Source organism: Rhinolophus sinicus, linkage group LG03, assembly GCF_036562045.2.
Source record: "Rhinolophus sinicus isolate RSC01 linkage group LG03, ASM3656204v1, whole genome shotgun sequence".
Lineage (NCBI taxonomy): Eukaryota > Metazoa > Chordata > Mammalia > Chiroptera > Rhinolophidae > Rhinolophus > Rhinolophus sinicus.
This window is the reverse complement of record NC_133753.1, coordinates 46,043,402-46,060,608: the sequence shown is the minus strand read 5'-3', so window position 1 is coordinate 46,060,608 and position 17,207 is coordinate 46,043,402. Positions and strand designations below refer to the sequence as shown.

Genomic DNA, 17,207 nt, shown 5'->3' with positions numbered 1-17,207 from the left:
AGTCTTCGGGGACTTCCAAGGGTCCCTGAACCACACTTTGAGAACCATTGCCTTACGCAATCCTAGTTTTTTTTTCTGTCTAGGAGAGCCTTAAAGATGTATATTTCGTTTTGTAGCTATGGCTAGGTGTTCTTGGCACCTGGACCAAGACCTAATACCCATTGGAAGAAATGGCACTTAAAAGAGGGAAAAAATCAAGGCTTCAATTAAAAAAAAAAATGTTTATTGGACATTGACCACACCCCCACACACACTGCCTTCAACGCTCACTGACAAATTAGTTGTGGGGAGTTATCAAAAATGGTTTTGTCTAACTGATTCGTTTGGCTATTCACTACAGAATTTTTCCCCATGAACTTTGAGTTCTAAATATAACAGACTCTTCCTAGAATCATGGAGTTAATGGATGTGGAATGTATACGGTCATGAAGTCAGATAAGAGGATTGGTAGGGCCTGATGGTAGAGCGACTTTAGTATTGAGTCCGTGATTTCCTCATCTAGAGTCGATTACAAGAAGGAAGTTGGATATGATACAGAGATTGGCAATAAGGGAAAGACCACTACTGCAAAAGGTATAGGCATAGTAATAAGAAAAAGTGAGAGGAGACTGAAAAGCAAAACACGAAAATTCAGCAGATCAATTTGGGCACCATTAATAGAGGGCCATTAACCCGTAGCTCCTCAGTAACCTTTGAAGAAATATTACTTACAATACCACAGGGTAATCATATCTAGAATAATGTCCCTGAGTTATCAAGGAAAGGATTAAAATATCCTCTTTATATGGACAGTCCTCAACTTATGAATGGCTTGTGTTTCAAAGTTAATTTAGTTTTCAAAAAAGGTTTTGGAACTCAAAACATTTTTCTGTAGAAACAGTAAAATAACTGTTATTTTTGGTCCCAGACAAGCTGCTTTTTTTTTTTTTTTTTTTTTCATTTTATCTGTCAGACAACTTTTGCGTGCCTAATATTTTTTTTTTTTTTTTTTTTTTTAACAGGACTTTATTGGGGAACAATGGTCAAATTGTTGTCCTTTCAATCTTAGTTGTGGGGGGTTCTGTTCAGCTTCAAGTTGTTGTTCTTTCAGTCTTAGTTGTGGAGGGCGCAGCTCAGCTCCAGGTCCAGTTGCCGTTGCTAGTTGCAGGGGGCACAGCCCACCATCCCTTGCGGGAGTCGAACCGGCAACCTTGTGGTTGAGAGGACAGGCTCCAACCAACTGAGCCATCCGGGAGCTCAGCGGCAGCTCAGCTCAAGGTGCCGTGTTCAATTTTAGTTGCAGGGGGCACAGCCCACCATCCCTTGCAGGAGTCGAACCGGCAACCTTGTGGTTAAGAGGACAGGCTCCAACCAACTGAGCCATCCGGGAGGCAGCTCAGCTCAAGGTGCCGTGTTCAATCTTAGTTGCAGGGGGCAGAGCCCACCATCCCTTGCGGGACTCGAGGAATTGAACTGGCAACCTTGTGGTTGAGAGCCCACTGGCCCATGTGGGAATCGAACCGGCAGCCTTCGGAGTTAGGAGCACGGAGCTCTAACCGCCTGAGCCACCGGGCCGGCCCTGCGTGCCTAATATTAATGGAAGTATTTCAGTTGGTTCTCATTATAGCTTTGTTTTAGTGAGAATGCTTTCTGAGGCCAGAGCCTGGGCATAAACTGTTCCCCTCCGGTCTCCATCATTTGTCCTGCAAGTAGTTCGATGACCTATATCAGGGGTCTGCAAACCACAGCCCTTGTGCCAAATCCAATCTTGTACCTGTTTTTGTAATTTTATTGAAACACAGCTATTCCCATTTGTTTACATATTGTCTGTGACTCTTCTTGTGCTGTAAGAGTTGGAAAGTTGCCACAGAGACTGTGCGGCCTGCAAAGCCTGAAATGTTTACTTCGTGTCCCTCAGATTAGAAGCCCGTCAGCCCCGGTCTGCACACTCTGGCCCGCCCTGGTCTCTGACCTCATCTCTTCCCCTCACTTACTCCACTGTTCCTCTCTCGCTTTGTTGTTCCTCAGAACCTGCCAAGCACATTCCCACTACAGGACCTTTGTACCTGCTGTTTCCTCTGCCTAAAATGTCCGTCCTCTTCATTTCCACATGGCTACTCTCACCTCTCTCAGGTTTCTCTGCTTGTCACGTTCTCTGAATGTTACCTTCTCATAAGGCTATTCTTGACTGTCTTTTACAAAATAGCTGTATCCCCACCCCTCACATCCTCTCTTCCTCTGCTCTTGCTTTATTTTTCTCCATCGGGCTTACCATTCCCTAATATATTTATTTGTTCGTTTATTTATTGTCTGTCTTCTATCACTTGAATATAAGTTGTGTAAGAGCAGGGACTGTCCGTTTTTGTGCATTGCTGAATTCCATCACTTTAGAACCGTGTCTGGCCCAGAGTAGGTGTTCATTTGTTGAATGAATGAATGATGGATGGATGAATGAATGAATACAAGCCAGCATATGTGCATGCCAACCTGCCCTTTCCAGGGAGTAGTTGTCAGCATCAACTGGGATTGAAACAAGATTCAAAAGCAGCATGGAGGCAAATGCTGATGTTTCTATTTAAAAACTTAGTTACTGGAGTATTCAGTCACACATGACATCTTCCCCCTAGCCTTCCAGTTTTTCAGTCCCTTATGTTGAGAGCAGGCAGCTGGCCATATTTATCTTTGTTCTCCAGTGCCTAGTCCAGAGAATTCCACAAAGTAGATTCTTAATAAATATTTGCTCCCAGCCCAGGAATGGATAGACCTTCATATATTCTTAGCTGTTTTTTGTAACTTCACTACTTAGCACAATGTCTGGCAAATAGTAGAAGCTCGGTACTTACTTGTTCCAGGAAGGAATAAGTTAAATTAACTATTTGTCTTCTCAGGATAAGACAGGGCTCCAGGTTAACAAATTACCCCCAAAACATAGCAGTTTAAAAACAGTATTTATTATGTCACATAGTTTCTGTGGGTCAGGAATTCTGGAGTGGCTTAGGTGGCTGGTTGTGTCTCGAGGTCTCTCATGAGGTTACAGTCAAGATGTCAGTTGCGGCGGCCATTGTCTGGAAGCTTATTTGAGGCTGAAGGATCCACTTCCAAGTTAGCTCAGTCACATGGCCGTTAGCAGGAGGCTCCGTTTCTAGCCCCGTGGACCGGAGGCTCCCTAGGGTGTGCTGCTAGAGTCCTCACAACACAGCGGCTGACTTCCCCAAGAAAAGCAAAAGCAAGGAGGAACCCACACGGCCTTCATCACTTAGCCTGAGAAGCCATGCACATCACTTCCACCACATTGGGTTTAATTAGAAGCATGTTGCTAAGTGCAACCCACACTCAAGGTGAGGGGAATTAGAACCTACCTTTTTGAAGGGAGGAATATCAAAGAATCTGTGGACATAGTTAAAAACTGCCACAATCACTCTGATACTCTTAATTGCATAGAGAAGTTGCCGATTTAAAGAAATAAGACAGGGTTTTGGAGATGGTATCTATTCTGCCACTTGAATGCCCTTTTCAAGTTCAGTAGTGGTCAGTAGTGCCAGCATTCTTTCCTAAAAGGAATGTTTTTTAAGTTTTTTTTAAATATTCCTACCAAAATTAATAACTATTTCTGCCTTTGTTTTTTGAGTAAGTAAGACATGCGTATGGTGCAAAATTCAGTGGTAAAATGAGTATAGAATGAAAACAAGTTTTCTTCACCTGCATCGCAGCCACCCGGTTTACCTCTCTGGGAATGACCACTATTCCTAGTTTATTTATCCTTCCGGAGTCATTCTATACACTTATAAATACAGATTCATGCACTTATTTTTTATACAGATAGTAGCATACTATAGTTATTGTTCTGTACCTTGCTTTGTTTTTTACTCACCTGTATATCTAAGTACTTGTTCCATTAATAGTTTATTTATAGTTCATTTGTTTTCACAGCTGCATAGTGTTTCATTGTGTGAATGTACAAAAATATATTTAATGGGTCCCTCATTGAAGGACATTTAGTTTGTTTCCCATCTTTTGTTATTAAACAGTGTTGCAGCAAACACTTTAGTTTTTACACTGAGAATATTTATGGGTAAATGCTTACAAGCATATTTGTTGGATCAAAGAATTTGCTTTTTGAAAGATAGTGCCAGATTGCCATCAAAGGTTGAACCACTTTTATACACAGGTTGAACCAATTTTAAACACCCACCAGCAATACCGTGTTTCCCCAAAAATAAGACCCAGCCGGACCATCAGCTCTAATGCATCTTTTGGAGCAAAAATTAATATAAGGCCCAGTATTATATTATATTATACCCAGTATTATATCATATCCGATCTTATATTAAAATAAGCCCGGGTCTTACATTAATTTTTGCTCCAAAAGACGCATTAGAGCTGATGGTGCAGTTAGGTCTTATTTTCAGGGAAACATGGTAGTAACAGTAGAAAACTTTAGAGATTTCACAAGTTAACTATCCCAAGCTTATTTATTAAAACAGGCTGGAAGAAACATGAGGAACAGTGTTGTCAATAAATAAAGCATTATATACATTTTTTACACTTTGTGCCCAACGTAATCCCCTGGCACATGTTGATGCCCAGTAATTCTTTGTTGATTAATCTCAAGGGAGATGGACTTTCTCTGTGGAACTTAACTGATTGAGTCGGTCTCTGTATTCCAGAGAGTTTGTAACTCTTGGAGTCAACTGCTACTGAGCGAGAACCCCCTGCCTGCTGCAGATCACTTTAATATTTTATTGGTGTATAACATAAATAAAATGCACAAATATTAAGTACATGGTTTGATGAATTTTTACATATGTGTATAGCTGTGTCACCACTACCTATATCCAAAATTAGAATGTTACCAGTACCCCTGGAAGGTTCTCTCATGCTCTCTCCCGTCAATACCACCCCAAAAGGTAATCACCATTCTGATTTTTATCATCATAGATGAGTTTTTCTATCTTAAAATGTGATCACCTAGTATGTACTCTTTTGTCTGGCTTTTTTCACTTAACATTATGCCTGTGAGAGTCATCCATGCTTTAGCGTGTAACAGTAGTTCATTCTTCAGTACTGTATAGTATTACATTATGATTATACCACAATTTATCCATTCTGCTTTTTATTGACATTTGAATTGTTTCCAGTTTGGGGCTACTAGGAGTGAAGCAACTATGTATGAACGTTCTTTAATGCCTCTTGTTGGATATAAGCTCTTATTTCTAAGAATTGCTGGGTTATAGGATAGGTGTATGTTTAGTATTAGAAGGTCTGCTTAGAAATACCTAAGTTTTGGTAGAAATAAAATAGTTTTCCAGGGTGCTTTTACCAATTTATACTCCCACACGGATGAAGTTTTTTTCTACCAGGTAAATAATGTCTGAAATGACATGCCTTATACTTCATGCCTTGTATTTTCTTCAGCTTAAGTTTTTGATCATTGTTAAAACTCCATGGGAAATGGCATTTTATCATTTATACTTTTAAGTGTCATAGCCTTTCATAGAATCCCAGAATTTTAGAGTTGGAAGGAGGCTTGAAGGTTATCCATCTATTCCAACCCTCTCGTTTTACAAATGAGGAAATTGAAACCCAGGAAGATAAAGTAGCTTGCCCAGAATTATACAGCTAGTTACTGACTCATTTGGATGAAGGAGATGCTTACTCAGCCCACAAAATAAACCATTATTCATTTCAAACACTAGTAAGGCTCCTTAGACTCACGTATAAGGATGGAACTACTTTTAAATTTTTATTTCCTTTAACAGAGTTTCTGGAGAGAAATAAGGAGCATTCATTCATTCAACATATATAGTGTTTATTGAGCACCTACTATATGCCAAACATGTTTCTAGTAGTTAGAGATACAGCAGTGGGGAAAAAACTGATAAAAATCCTTGCTTTCATAGAAAGTTTCATTCTAATAGCACCAAACAGACAATAAACAAGATAAATAAATAAAAGTTCTTCTTTGTTACATACTGATAAATACTATGGATGGGGAAAAGGAGGAAAGGGAACTAGGGATTATATAAATGAGGGGGTGAGAATTAGCCTCACTGAGATGACTTTTGAGAAGAGATTTGAACGAAGCAACGGAGAGTAAGCTTTGAGAATGTGGGGGCTTTGGGGGGATGTTGCAAGTAGATGGAATGGCAAGTTCAAAGGCCCTGAGATGGGAGCATGCCTGTTGTGTTCAAAGAACAAGTAGGTCACTGTGCTAGAACAGAATAAGGAGCAGAGCCGTAGGAGGTGACAGTAATCAGAGAGGTAATACAGGTCAACAGCATGTGAGCTCTTTAAGGTCACGGCAAGAATTTAGGCCTTTCATCTGGGTGAAATGGGAAGCAGCCTTTGGAAGGTTTTGAGCCAGAGGAATTATAGGATATGATTGAGGGTTTAACAGGCTGTCTCTGGCTCCTGTGTTGAGAGTAGGTCAGAGAGGGATAAGGATGGAAGTAAGCTAGAAGGCTGTTGCAATAATTTAAGGAGTTCTTGGAGCTGGAGAAGTGGAGATTGTGAGATACGGTCAAAATCTGGATATATTTTGAAGGTTGAAGCAACAAGATTTGCTGACTGTCAAATGTGGGGCTTGAGAGTAAGAAAGGAGTCAAGTAAAACTCCCAAAGTTTTTGACCTGAAAGGATGGAGATGCCATTACCTGAAATAGGGAAAACTTAGCCAGTTGTAAAAATTGGGGGGAGGGGATGTCAAGGGGAAGGAGAGTGGATATCAGGAGATCAGTTTGGGTCATGTTAAGTTTGAGGTCTCTATTTAGACATCAAATGGAAATGTCAAATTTGAAATTAGATACATGAAACTGGAGTTCAGGGCAAAGGTTTGGGCTGGAGATAGAAATTCACGAATCATCAGTTAGACATGAGGAAGCAGAAGATGCTGAGGAGTGACCAGAAAGATAAGAGGAAAACCAGGAGAGTGTGGTATCCCTGTCCTGGAAACCAAGTGAAGGAAGTGTTCCATGGAGAGTGGTCCACTGAGCATGACGGTACCAGATCCCTGAGAGAAAGTACCTACCAACAGAATGTATTCTTTCCACTATTGTGCCTTGGATAGTCTTGAACACACAGCTGTTTTGAGGTTTTTGAATTGTCCTCTGAAGCAAAGCAGGGCAGCTTTGGGAGTAGGTTTTGTCTCAGCATTGCACGTTTCCTGAGACCTGGGAGAACTTGACCGATGCCTTATACCTAAGTAATTTCTCCTTTATGTTGTTCCAGTGTTGCTCCCCTTTAAGAAGGAGAGCACTCTACAACTCAGCGTTTAATGAGATTATGTCTGTGAGACCCTTGATAAATACGAAACCACCTAGAGAAACACAAAGCACTATTTAGTACTGCTATTTTTAGCATTATTGTTACCATTATCTTCAAACCAGCCAAGTCTTTCCGTATTTTGTGAACACTTATTCAAAATAGGAAGCTTTCTAAAATGAAAACCAATTTTTCTTTCTCTTCAGCCTACTTGCTGCCCTAAAGTTAGCCCCTAATGGAGAAACTAGGTCTGTTAAGTGTTTTTTTCCGCTTTTTCTTTCCTGTCCTCGTATTCTCCCAGCTGTCTCAACTCAGAACCTTGTAGGGAGAGAGTTACACTTCAGAAAAATGTGTTTGCTTTGACATTTAAACAAGCCTTCATTTTGTTTTTCCATACAGAATTTTTCCTCTTCCCCTCTCCCACTTCCAGCACTCTATCTGACCTGTCTTGTTTTCAGCTCATTCATTATTCCTAAGGTTTGCAGATTATAGCAGAGGAAGAAGACAGATTCATAAATACGTGTTCCTGCCCAGCTGTTTCAAGAGTAGGACTAACAGTCATTCATCTTCCAATTGTATGCCTGCTCTCTATGTACTGCTTTGCTCATCTACCCTTATTAATGAGGTGCCTATCTCTCAGTCTTACCTTGTGTAGAAGTAAATGGACTCTGTTCTGTTCAAATTGATTATGCAGTAATCAGAGCAGCCCATCCCTGGAAGGAGACATCCATTTGAATTCACTTTGTTAATAGCCAGAGAAAATTTAGCCTAATTGCTTTTTTAGGAGGTTTTCCATTTTCCTTAAGATGCCAGGACCCTAGAAAGGATAAGAATCCTTTTTTCCTCTGGATGGACACCGCCTTCCCTCCCGGCAATCTTGTATGTGTGTTTCTGAGGGTTTTTTGGTAAATCCTTAAGATAAAGGGACATCTTAAAGAAATTGTGTAAAAAGAATCAGAAGCCACTAAAGATAGCTGAGTGACGTCTTAAAGATCTGACCACTAATAAATGAGACTTTTGGTAAAGTATTTAACTTCTGGGCTTTCATTTTCAACTTTGGAAGGTAGTTTTCACAACCCCAATAAGACAGTGCTGTTGTAAGGACTATGCTTTCTCTTTGTGGCCTGACTTTTTCAAAAAGTGGTTTAAGGCTGTGGACTATTCAGTAAGATCATGAAAACACCTAGCACGTAATAGATGTTCAATGAATGTTTGAATTAGGATCCAATTGCCCAAACCAAAATTTTTTCCTGCCCTAATTTCATTAGATTGAGACTTTCTGGAAGGATAATCCTTTTTTATTTTCCCAGTTCCCTTGTCTGATCTAGTTTTATGATAGAACATCCTAAAATCTGACTCCAAAGAGAACAAAGGCTAATTAAATAAGGTCTTACTTAAAGGAATGCCCAAGAGTTCAGGGTTCCAGTCCTGATATTCCATGGTTTTGTCTAGGCACTTTGTACTGATGTACTGAAAGCCTACTATGGGCAAATTATCTAATTTAATAATCTTATCATTTATTTCGGTTTTAGTCCTGTAGCATTGACTAAAAATTTGAGATTCATAGAGGTTAAGTGACCTGTCCAAGGTTACACTGTAACAGAGCGAGGATTTGGACTAAGGTATTTTAACTCCAAGTCCGGTGATCTTTAGACAACATTCTACATAAAAGAAAATGAATGTAGGTGAGTTACTACAGATAGGCCCTGGGAGTATCTGTAGTAAATGTAGGGAGTAGAGTGCTGAATCAAAGAGTATTTTATTAGTTTATGACCAACACAAACAAAAGGCTAATTCTAGATTCCCCAGACTTATTCTCTAGATACATTACGTAGCAAATGTGCCTTGGTTTTCTGAGCAATTGAGAACAAAAAAGAAAGAAAATGTGCCTTGGGACTTCTGAACAAAATGACCTACTGTGTTCGAACTTTTGACACATTTCCTCTTCCAAACACATAGCAAGAAGTAAAATATATAAAGTGAAAATCAAAGAACATATTTAGGCTCAAAAACAAAATAACCATCTACGTGGACCAAAAATAGAAAAGATGCTGAAGCTGTGGGCCAGCTGGCCTCCAGATCTGGGAACAGAATGGTGCCTGAGAAATGAATTCCTGAGCAGTAATTAGAGATAGAACTTGAAGTCAGGGGAGTGAGATGCCAACCCTCAACCAGACTCATAATAAGAGGCTTTAAAAAGTTAATTGAGGACCGGCCCAGTGGCTCAGGTGGAGCATCATGATCCTAACGCCAGGTCACTGGTTCGATTCCCACATGGGCCAGTGAGCTGCGCCCTCTACAGCTAAGATTGTGAACAACAGTCATGAGTAGCCAGCGAGAGGTGCTGTGAGCGGTTGGTCGCTGCCTCAGCCTGGGGGAGTGCAAGGCTCATAACACCAGCATGGGCCAGGGAGCTGTGTCCTACACTACTAGACTGAGAAACAATGGCTTGAACTGGAGGGGAAGGAGGAGGCAGGGAGGCGGAAGAAGGGGGGGCGGGGGGGAATAGAGTTAATTGAATAGGGAAGGAGGGAAGCCTAAGGAGTTGTGAAGAAGTATGTCACACTGCCTTCTGGTTCAATGATGAGAACTATGATATCCTACATTTCTTCTAACGGCACAGGCCATTAGAAGACCTGTTCAGACTAGGTCCTTAAGGTACTAGATGGAAGAAATTTTAAAACTATGGAACAGAGAAGGGAAAATTAGTAACAAAAGCATCCCACTCAAAAAAAACCTGCTCAAAAAAAAGCCTGCAAATCAAAATTTTATATAATAGGAATCTAATACTAAGAAAAGTAACCAATAAAATTAACCAGGACTTCCACTTTGTTGAGGGTGAAATATACATACCTTTCCCTACTTCTCCCACCAAATACAACTAAAAACCCTGTCTATTATATATATAAAACAAATATAACAAGGCTGTAAAAGGTGGACAAAAGAAGGCAGACCAGCTAGGGACCTCAGGACCTGAGGAATGACATGTGGTGAGTTCCTTGGGTTATATTTTTGCCTCATATATCCCTGACATGGAGCTGTACATTATACTTAATGATGAAAGACTGAATGTTTCCTCCCTAAGAGCAGGAACAAAGCAAGGATGTCAATCAGCATAGTGCTGGAAGTTCTAGCTAGTGCAATAAGGCAAGAAAAGGATTTAAAAGGCATACAGCTCAGAAAAGAAATACAACTGTACTTACTTGCACAGTACATGATTGTCTACATAGAAAATCCCAATGAATATGCAAAAAAAACCTCCCAGAATTAATGAATTCAGCTAGATCATAGAAGACAAGATAAATATACAAAAATCAATTGTATGTCTACAATATACTAGCTATGAACACATGGACACTGAAATTAAAAATACAGTACCATTTACAATAGCTCAAAAAAATGAAATACTTAGCTGTAAATTTAGCAAACTATTTACAAGATTTGTATGCTGGAACTGCACAGTGCTGATGGAAGAAATCAAAGCTCTAAACAAACGGGAAGCCCATAGTAAAGATGTCAAGTTTTTTTCCAAATGGATACATAGGTTTAATGCCATTCCTGTCAAAATTCCAACAAGGTATTTTGTAGATAGAGATAAGATTATTCTAAAATTTTTATGAAAAGGCCAAAGGAACTAAAACAGGTAAAACAGTTTTGAAAAAGAAGAAGAAAGTGGGAGGAATAAGGCTCCCTGATTTCAAGACTTATTAATAGCCATAGTAATCAACCATGGAACAGAACCGAGAACCCAGAAATAGATACACAAATGCACCCAGCTGATTTTGATAAAGGTGCAAAAGCAATTCTTGAGATGAAAGCCTTTTCAACAAGTGGCATTGAAACAACTGGTCATCATAGGCCAGAAAAAAGAATCTCATACAAAAATTGACTCAAAATGGATCAAGGACAAACAGAAAACTGGAAAACTTAGGAAAAAAATCTAGAAGATAATCTTCAATGGGCAAAGAATTCTTAGAGTTGACACCAAACACAGGATCCATAATTGGCACAAATCTTATAAATCATTGAACTGGGTGGTGGGTACATGGGTTTTTGGTAGGTGTTTCTTTGTATTTTTTCAGTATGTTTGAATTTATTTATTTATTTATTTAATGAAAATGTGCCTTAACTGGACCATGAAACCTTTGCAACTATTGCCCATCCTAACGGCAGTTCCCATAGAACTATTAGCGTAATTCTGTTGTCTCATTGGGACCCAGCGTACTCCCTAAACCCTACTACGGGAGCCAGAATGCTACTCAAATGGGAAGTATATTTCTCAGTGGCCAAAAGGGCTTCTCTCATCTATATCTGAGTCTTCTTGTCTTCCAGGAATGTTGGTGGTGAATGTAACATGGAGGAACAAGACATACGTAGGTACCCTTCTTGACTGCACACGGCATGATTGGGCACCGCCCAGGTAAGCACTCTTCAGCTTTTTAGTTTATGTTAGTCTGAACCACCCTAATCAGGGATGGCTTGTACCTTCATCCAGCTAGAGTTGGTTAGCTTTTAAAAGACACCCAGCTTTTAAAGGACATTGTGGTATAGAGACAAGGAAAAGCACTACATTCATCTGACAGTCAAGAAGAAGAAATGAATTAGGTGTTCATGGGTTGGGTAGGAATGGGGAGAAGGTCCTATTTAAGCTTTTGTCTGAAATTTGAATTCCAACGGGTAGTACCTGTAATCACCATGAGACCGAGGCCATAGAGTCTAACGATGGGTGAACACGCATTCATTGGCAATACTTTTTTTTTTAAACAGATACATATTTTGCTATGAGTACTAATTTTTTTTTTTAAGATTTTTTTATTGGGGAAGGGGAACAGGACTTTATTGGGGTACAGTGTGTACTTCCAGGACTTTTTTTTTTTTTCCCCAAGTCAAGTTGTTGTCCTTTCAGTCTTAGTTGTGGAGGGCACAGCTCAGCTCCAGGTCCAGTCGCCACTGCCAGTTGCAGGGGGCGCAGCCCACCATCCCTTGCGGGACTCGAGTAGTTGAACTGGCAACCTTGTGGTTGAGAGCCCACTGGCCCATGTGGGAATCAAACTGGCAGCCTTCGGAATTAGGAGCATGGAGCTCCAACCGCCTGAGCCACCGGGCCAGCCTGGCGATACTTTTTAATCGTAGCTATCTCTTAGAAGTTTAAACCCAAGAACACTTCAGTTTTATAAACTTCACTAGACAATGGGGATCTATTTCATAAGGGCCTTTTCAAATTGCAATTTGATCTTAAGATTGACATTTCAGTGAATGGCACCTTACAGCTTATTCATCATGTTAGTTTCTAGTTTGCCAGGGTTTGAGGAACCCAGATGTTGGGGAATAATCTACAGCTAGTACTCAGACAGCCTACTAGAACTCACCACTTAATGCAGTTCCCGTGCTTTCAAAAGTTCCTTTAACAAATCATATTCATTGAAAATGATAGTTACCATCTGGACAGTTCTTCTGGAGACTGCAGCTAAACTGGTTTGAAGATGTGTTCTCTTTTTAATAATATCCTGTTGTGTTTGTCTATTGCCAAGGTTCTGTGACTCCCCCACCAGTGACTTGGAAATGCGAAACGGTCGGGGGAGAGGCAAACGCGTTCGTCCCAACAGTAACACACCTGTCAGTGAGACAGCCACAGCCTCTGACAGCAAAGGGACCAGCAGCAGTAGCAAAACCCGAGCAGGAGCCAATAGCAAAGGCCGTCGAGGCAGCCAGAATTCTTCAGAGCATCGCCCACCTGCCAGTAGCACCTCTGAGGATGTCAAGGCCAGTCCTTCCTCAGCAAATAAGCGGAAAAACAAACCCCTTTCAGACATGGAGCTTAATTCTAGCTCAGAGGACTCCAAAGGGAGCAAGCGTGTCCGTACGAATTCCATGGGCTCAGCCACTGGCCCCCTCCCTGGGACGAAGGTGGAACCCACTATTCTAGACAGAAATTGTCCCTCCCCCGTCTTGATTGACTGTCCCCACCCAAACTGCAACAAAAAGTACAAGCACATTAATGGACTTAAGTACCACCAAGCTCATGCCCATACAGATGATGACAGCAAACCAGAAGCAGATGGAGACAGTGAGTACGGAGAGGAGCCTACCCTCCATGCAGACCTCGGGAGCTGCAATGGTGCATCTGTCTCACAAAAAGGTTCCTTGTCCCCTGCCCGCTCAGCTACCCCCAAAGTTCGGCTCGTAGAGCCTCATAGCCCTTCTCCTTCAAGCAAATTCAGCACAAAAGGCCTCTGTAAGAAAAAGTTGAGTGGGGAAGGGGACACAGACCTCGGGGCCTTATCCAATGATGGCTCTGATGATGGACCCTCAGTAATGGATGAAACAAGCAATGATGCCTTTGATTCTTTGGAAAGAAAGTGTATGGAAAAAGAAAAATGTAAAAAACCCTCTAGTTTGAAACCTGAAAAGATTTCTTCCAAGAGCTTAAAGTCAGCCCGGCCCATTGCCCCTGCCATCCCCGCACAGCAAATCTACACTTTCCAGACAGCCACCTTCACAGCAGCCAGCCCCGGCTCCTCCTCGGGCCTGACCACCACGGTGGTCCAAGCCATGCCCAACAGCCCCCAGCTCAAGCCCATTCAGCCCAAGCCCACTGTGATGGGGGAGCCTTTCACAGTCAACCCTGCCTTGACTCCAGCCAAGGACAAGAAAAAGAAAGACAAAAAAAAGAAGGAGTCTTCAAAGGAACTTGAAAGTCCTCTGACTCCTGGGAAGGTGTGTCGAGCAGAAGAAGGCAAAAGCCCGTTCAGGGAATCATCCGGAGATGGGATGAAAATGGAGGGGCTCTTAAATGGCTCATCAGACCCCCACCAAAGCCGACTGGCTAGCATCAAGGCCGAAGCTGACAAGATTTACAGCTTCACGGACAATGCCCCCAGCCCTTCCATTGGAGGCAGTAGCCGCCTGGACAGCACTACCCCTACCCAGCCCATGACTCCCTTACATGTAGTGACCCAGAATGGCGCTGAAGCCAGCTCGGTCAAAACCAACAGCCCCGCCTACTCGGACATCTCCGATGCTGGGGAGGATGGGGAGGGCAAAGTGGACAGTGTCAAGTCGAAGGACCCCGAACAGTTGGTTAAGGAAGGTGCTAAGAAAACTCTTTTCCCCCCTCAGCCACAGAGCAAAGACTCACCGTATTACCAAGGCTTTGAGAGTTACTACTCTCCAAGTTACGCACAGTCCAGCCCAGGGGCTCTGAACCCCAGCAGCCAGGCAGGAGTGGAGAGCCAGGCCCTGAAGACAAAAAAGGATGAGGAGCCTGAGAGCATAGAGGGCAAAGTGAAGAACGATGTCTGTGAGGAAAAGAAGCCAGAGCTGAGCAATTCCAGTCAGCAGCCCTCCGTCATCCAGCAGCGTCCCAACATGTACATGCAGTCCCTTTACTACAACCAGTACGCCTATGTACCCCCCTACGGCTACAGCGACCAGAGTTACCACACCCACCTCCTGAGCACGAACACAGCTTACCGGCAGCAGTATGAGGAGCAGCAGAAACGGCAGAGCCTGGAGCAGCAGCGCGGCCTGGACAAGAAGGCAGAGCTGGGCATGAAGGAGCGGGAAGCCGCTCTCAAGGAAGAATGGAAACAAAAGCCGTCAATTCCACCCACTCTCACCAAGGCCCCCAGCCTGACAGACCTGGTGAAGTCAGGACCTGGCAAGGCCAAGGAGCCAGGGGCTGACCCTGCCAAATCAGTCATCATTCCCAAGTTAGATGACTCTTCCAAACTCCCCAGCCAGGCCCCAGAAGCACTTAAAGTGAAGCTGAGTGAGGCCGGCCACCTAGGCAAGGAGGCTTCTGAAGCCAAGACTGGTGCTGAATGTGGCCGACAGGCAGAGGTGGATCCAATTCTTTGGTACCGACAGGTAACTATTCTGGGAGGAAATAGACTGTTTGATATTCTTTCTCTCTTCCTCACAAATCAGGGTTTTCCTGATGTCGGGGGTCAACAGAATACAGATTAGCAGGAGAAATCTGTCATTTTAGGGAATTTTTACTTTTGTGAATCATTTTAATGTTTTTAAAAAAGCACTTTTACGTCAGTAAAAGGTGTGTTTCCCATTTGACAGGCGAGTCCCAGGTAAGATAGCTTGATCTGTGTAGGGTTACTTGAGACTTCACTAGCAGAGCCGGAACTGGAGGCCTAGTCCAGTGTTTCCTTCAGTGTTTGGTTCCTCTGGAACGAGTTAGTGGTGATCCCTCCCTTTTTTAGACTCGGCCAAAAGTACACCACTCAGACTGAGTTACTTTCAGAAAGATTTTGTAGGTAGCGTTAGAACTAAGAACTTGGTCTAACATCTTGCGCTGTTCAAGAGACTTAGAAACAGCCAGACCTTCTACCCCTGAACTTGCTCTAAAGAAGTGAAGCCACCTTAACGTCCTTGGAAAGGGAGCGGCCTCTTCTATTCAAGGAGTCATTTCCCCAGAATGCTTCTTCCTCTCCTAGAGAAGACTCACTGATGGATTTCCCTTTTCTCCTCCCACATCTTGTTTCCTTTTAGGCAGGGAGGGGATGGGCTTTTAAGCAGAGGGACTAGAGTTCATTGTAAACAAAGGTCAGTAGAGGCCACTGATCATACTCTGTCCCAGGTGTGTGGTACGATCTGCTCTGGTGTTTCTCCTGGAACTTTGGGCTTGAAATTTCTCTCATCTGTACAACACTGATTGCTCATTCTGTGATTGTTGTAGGAAGCAGAGCCCCGGATGTGGACATACGTTTACCCTGCCAAGTACTCAGACATCAAGTCAGAAGATGAGCGGTGGAAAGAGGAACGGGACCGCAAATTGAAGGAGGAAAGGAGTCGGAGTAAGGACTCGATCCCCAAGGAGGACGGGAAGGAAAGCACAAGTAGTGACTGCAAGCTGTCCACGTCTGAGGAATCCCGCCTTGGGAGCAAGGAGCCCCGACCAAGTGTCCACGTGCCTGTGTCGTCCCCCCTCACCCAGCACCAGTCCTACATCCCCTACATGCACGGCTACTCCTACAGCCAGTCCTATGACCCCAACCACCCCAGCTACCGGGGCATGCCTGCTGTCATGATGCAGAACTACCCAGGTACAGCACTCCTTCCAGCCAGCGTGCCATTGATCGGGAAAGGAGGGGAAGGAGAGCTTTCAAAACCAGAGTTTTCTTGCTCCTCCCTAAAGTGTATGGAGGCTCAGGTAGTTGACATGACAGCCCTTGTTTGAGTGTGACGTTCTATGAAGTGGCCTCTCTCACCCCGTGCTCCTTGAATGATCCCTAATTACAGTCTGTGGGACCACCTCTGCCTCCCTCTCTCCAGCTAGAGGGTTGCCTCTACAGTCTCTTTTCCTGGGTCACTAAAGGTAAAACTCCCTCTCTGCCACTGCCGTCTTCCCTCTGCTGGGATTTTTTTAAAATACATATTCTACATTTTTCAGTGTGCTTGACGCTGTGTGGAATATAAAAGAAAGAGGGAAAACTAGTGGCCTCCCCTCAAGGAGCTTACAACTTAATTGTAGCAGGAGAGACACGTGGAACAAACAACATTCAAACCAGGGTAATGCATGTGTTCGTTTGCAAGACTGTGTACGGTTGGAAGGCTTCGCATTTGGGAAAAGTAGGTTGAAGTCAGATTTGGGGAAAGTCCAGCTACAAAAGGTTCATCTTGGGAAAAAGAAGCTCTTCACACTGCCATCCATGAGTTCTTGGGGAAAGGGGCACAGAGTAGGAGTTTTGTGTTTCTTGTTAGAAGAAAATGCTCTTATTCAGCTCTACTCCCTGGTTTCTGTTGCCTAAAGAGCCATTGTGGGGTACCTGTGGGGTAAAAGAGAACTTCCACTCCTTAAAGCTCCCACCTCCCTACAGGAGAGCAGTCTAAATAGTCTTGAGATTCTGTCGTAACATTATAATGCGTCGTCTAAATAGGACAAGTAAGCTTTTCAAGCAGATAGAAGATTGCTTCACCCTGTAGTATTTCTTTCTCCTGTTACCCCTAATTCGT

At 42.8% G+C, this 17,207-nt stretch overlaps 1 protein-coding gene across 4 annotated transcripts in view; it reads left to right on the top strand.

Moving 5' to 3' along the window:
• Window positions 1–17,207, top strand: part of ZNF609 (zinc finger protein 609) — a 184,903-nt gene that overhangs the window by 159,287 nt on the left and 8,409 nt on the right. For all 4 annotated transcript variants that reach the window (XM_074327575.1, XM_074327574.1, XM_074327572.1 and 1 more), the window contains 3 exons: window positions 11,571–11,658; window positions 12,770–15,107; window positions 15,931–16,297. In XM_074327575.1, coding sequence (XP_074183676.1) covers window positions 11,571–11,658; window positions 12,770–15,107; window positions 15,931–16,297 — 2,793 coding nt within the window. The remainder of the gene's footprint in view (window positions 1–11,570; window positions 11,659–12,769; window positions 15,108–15,930; window positions 16,298–17,207) is intronic.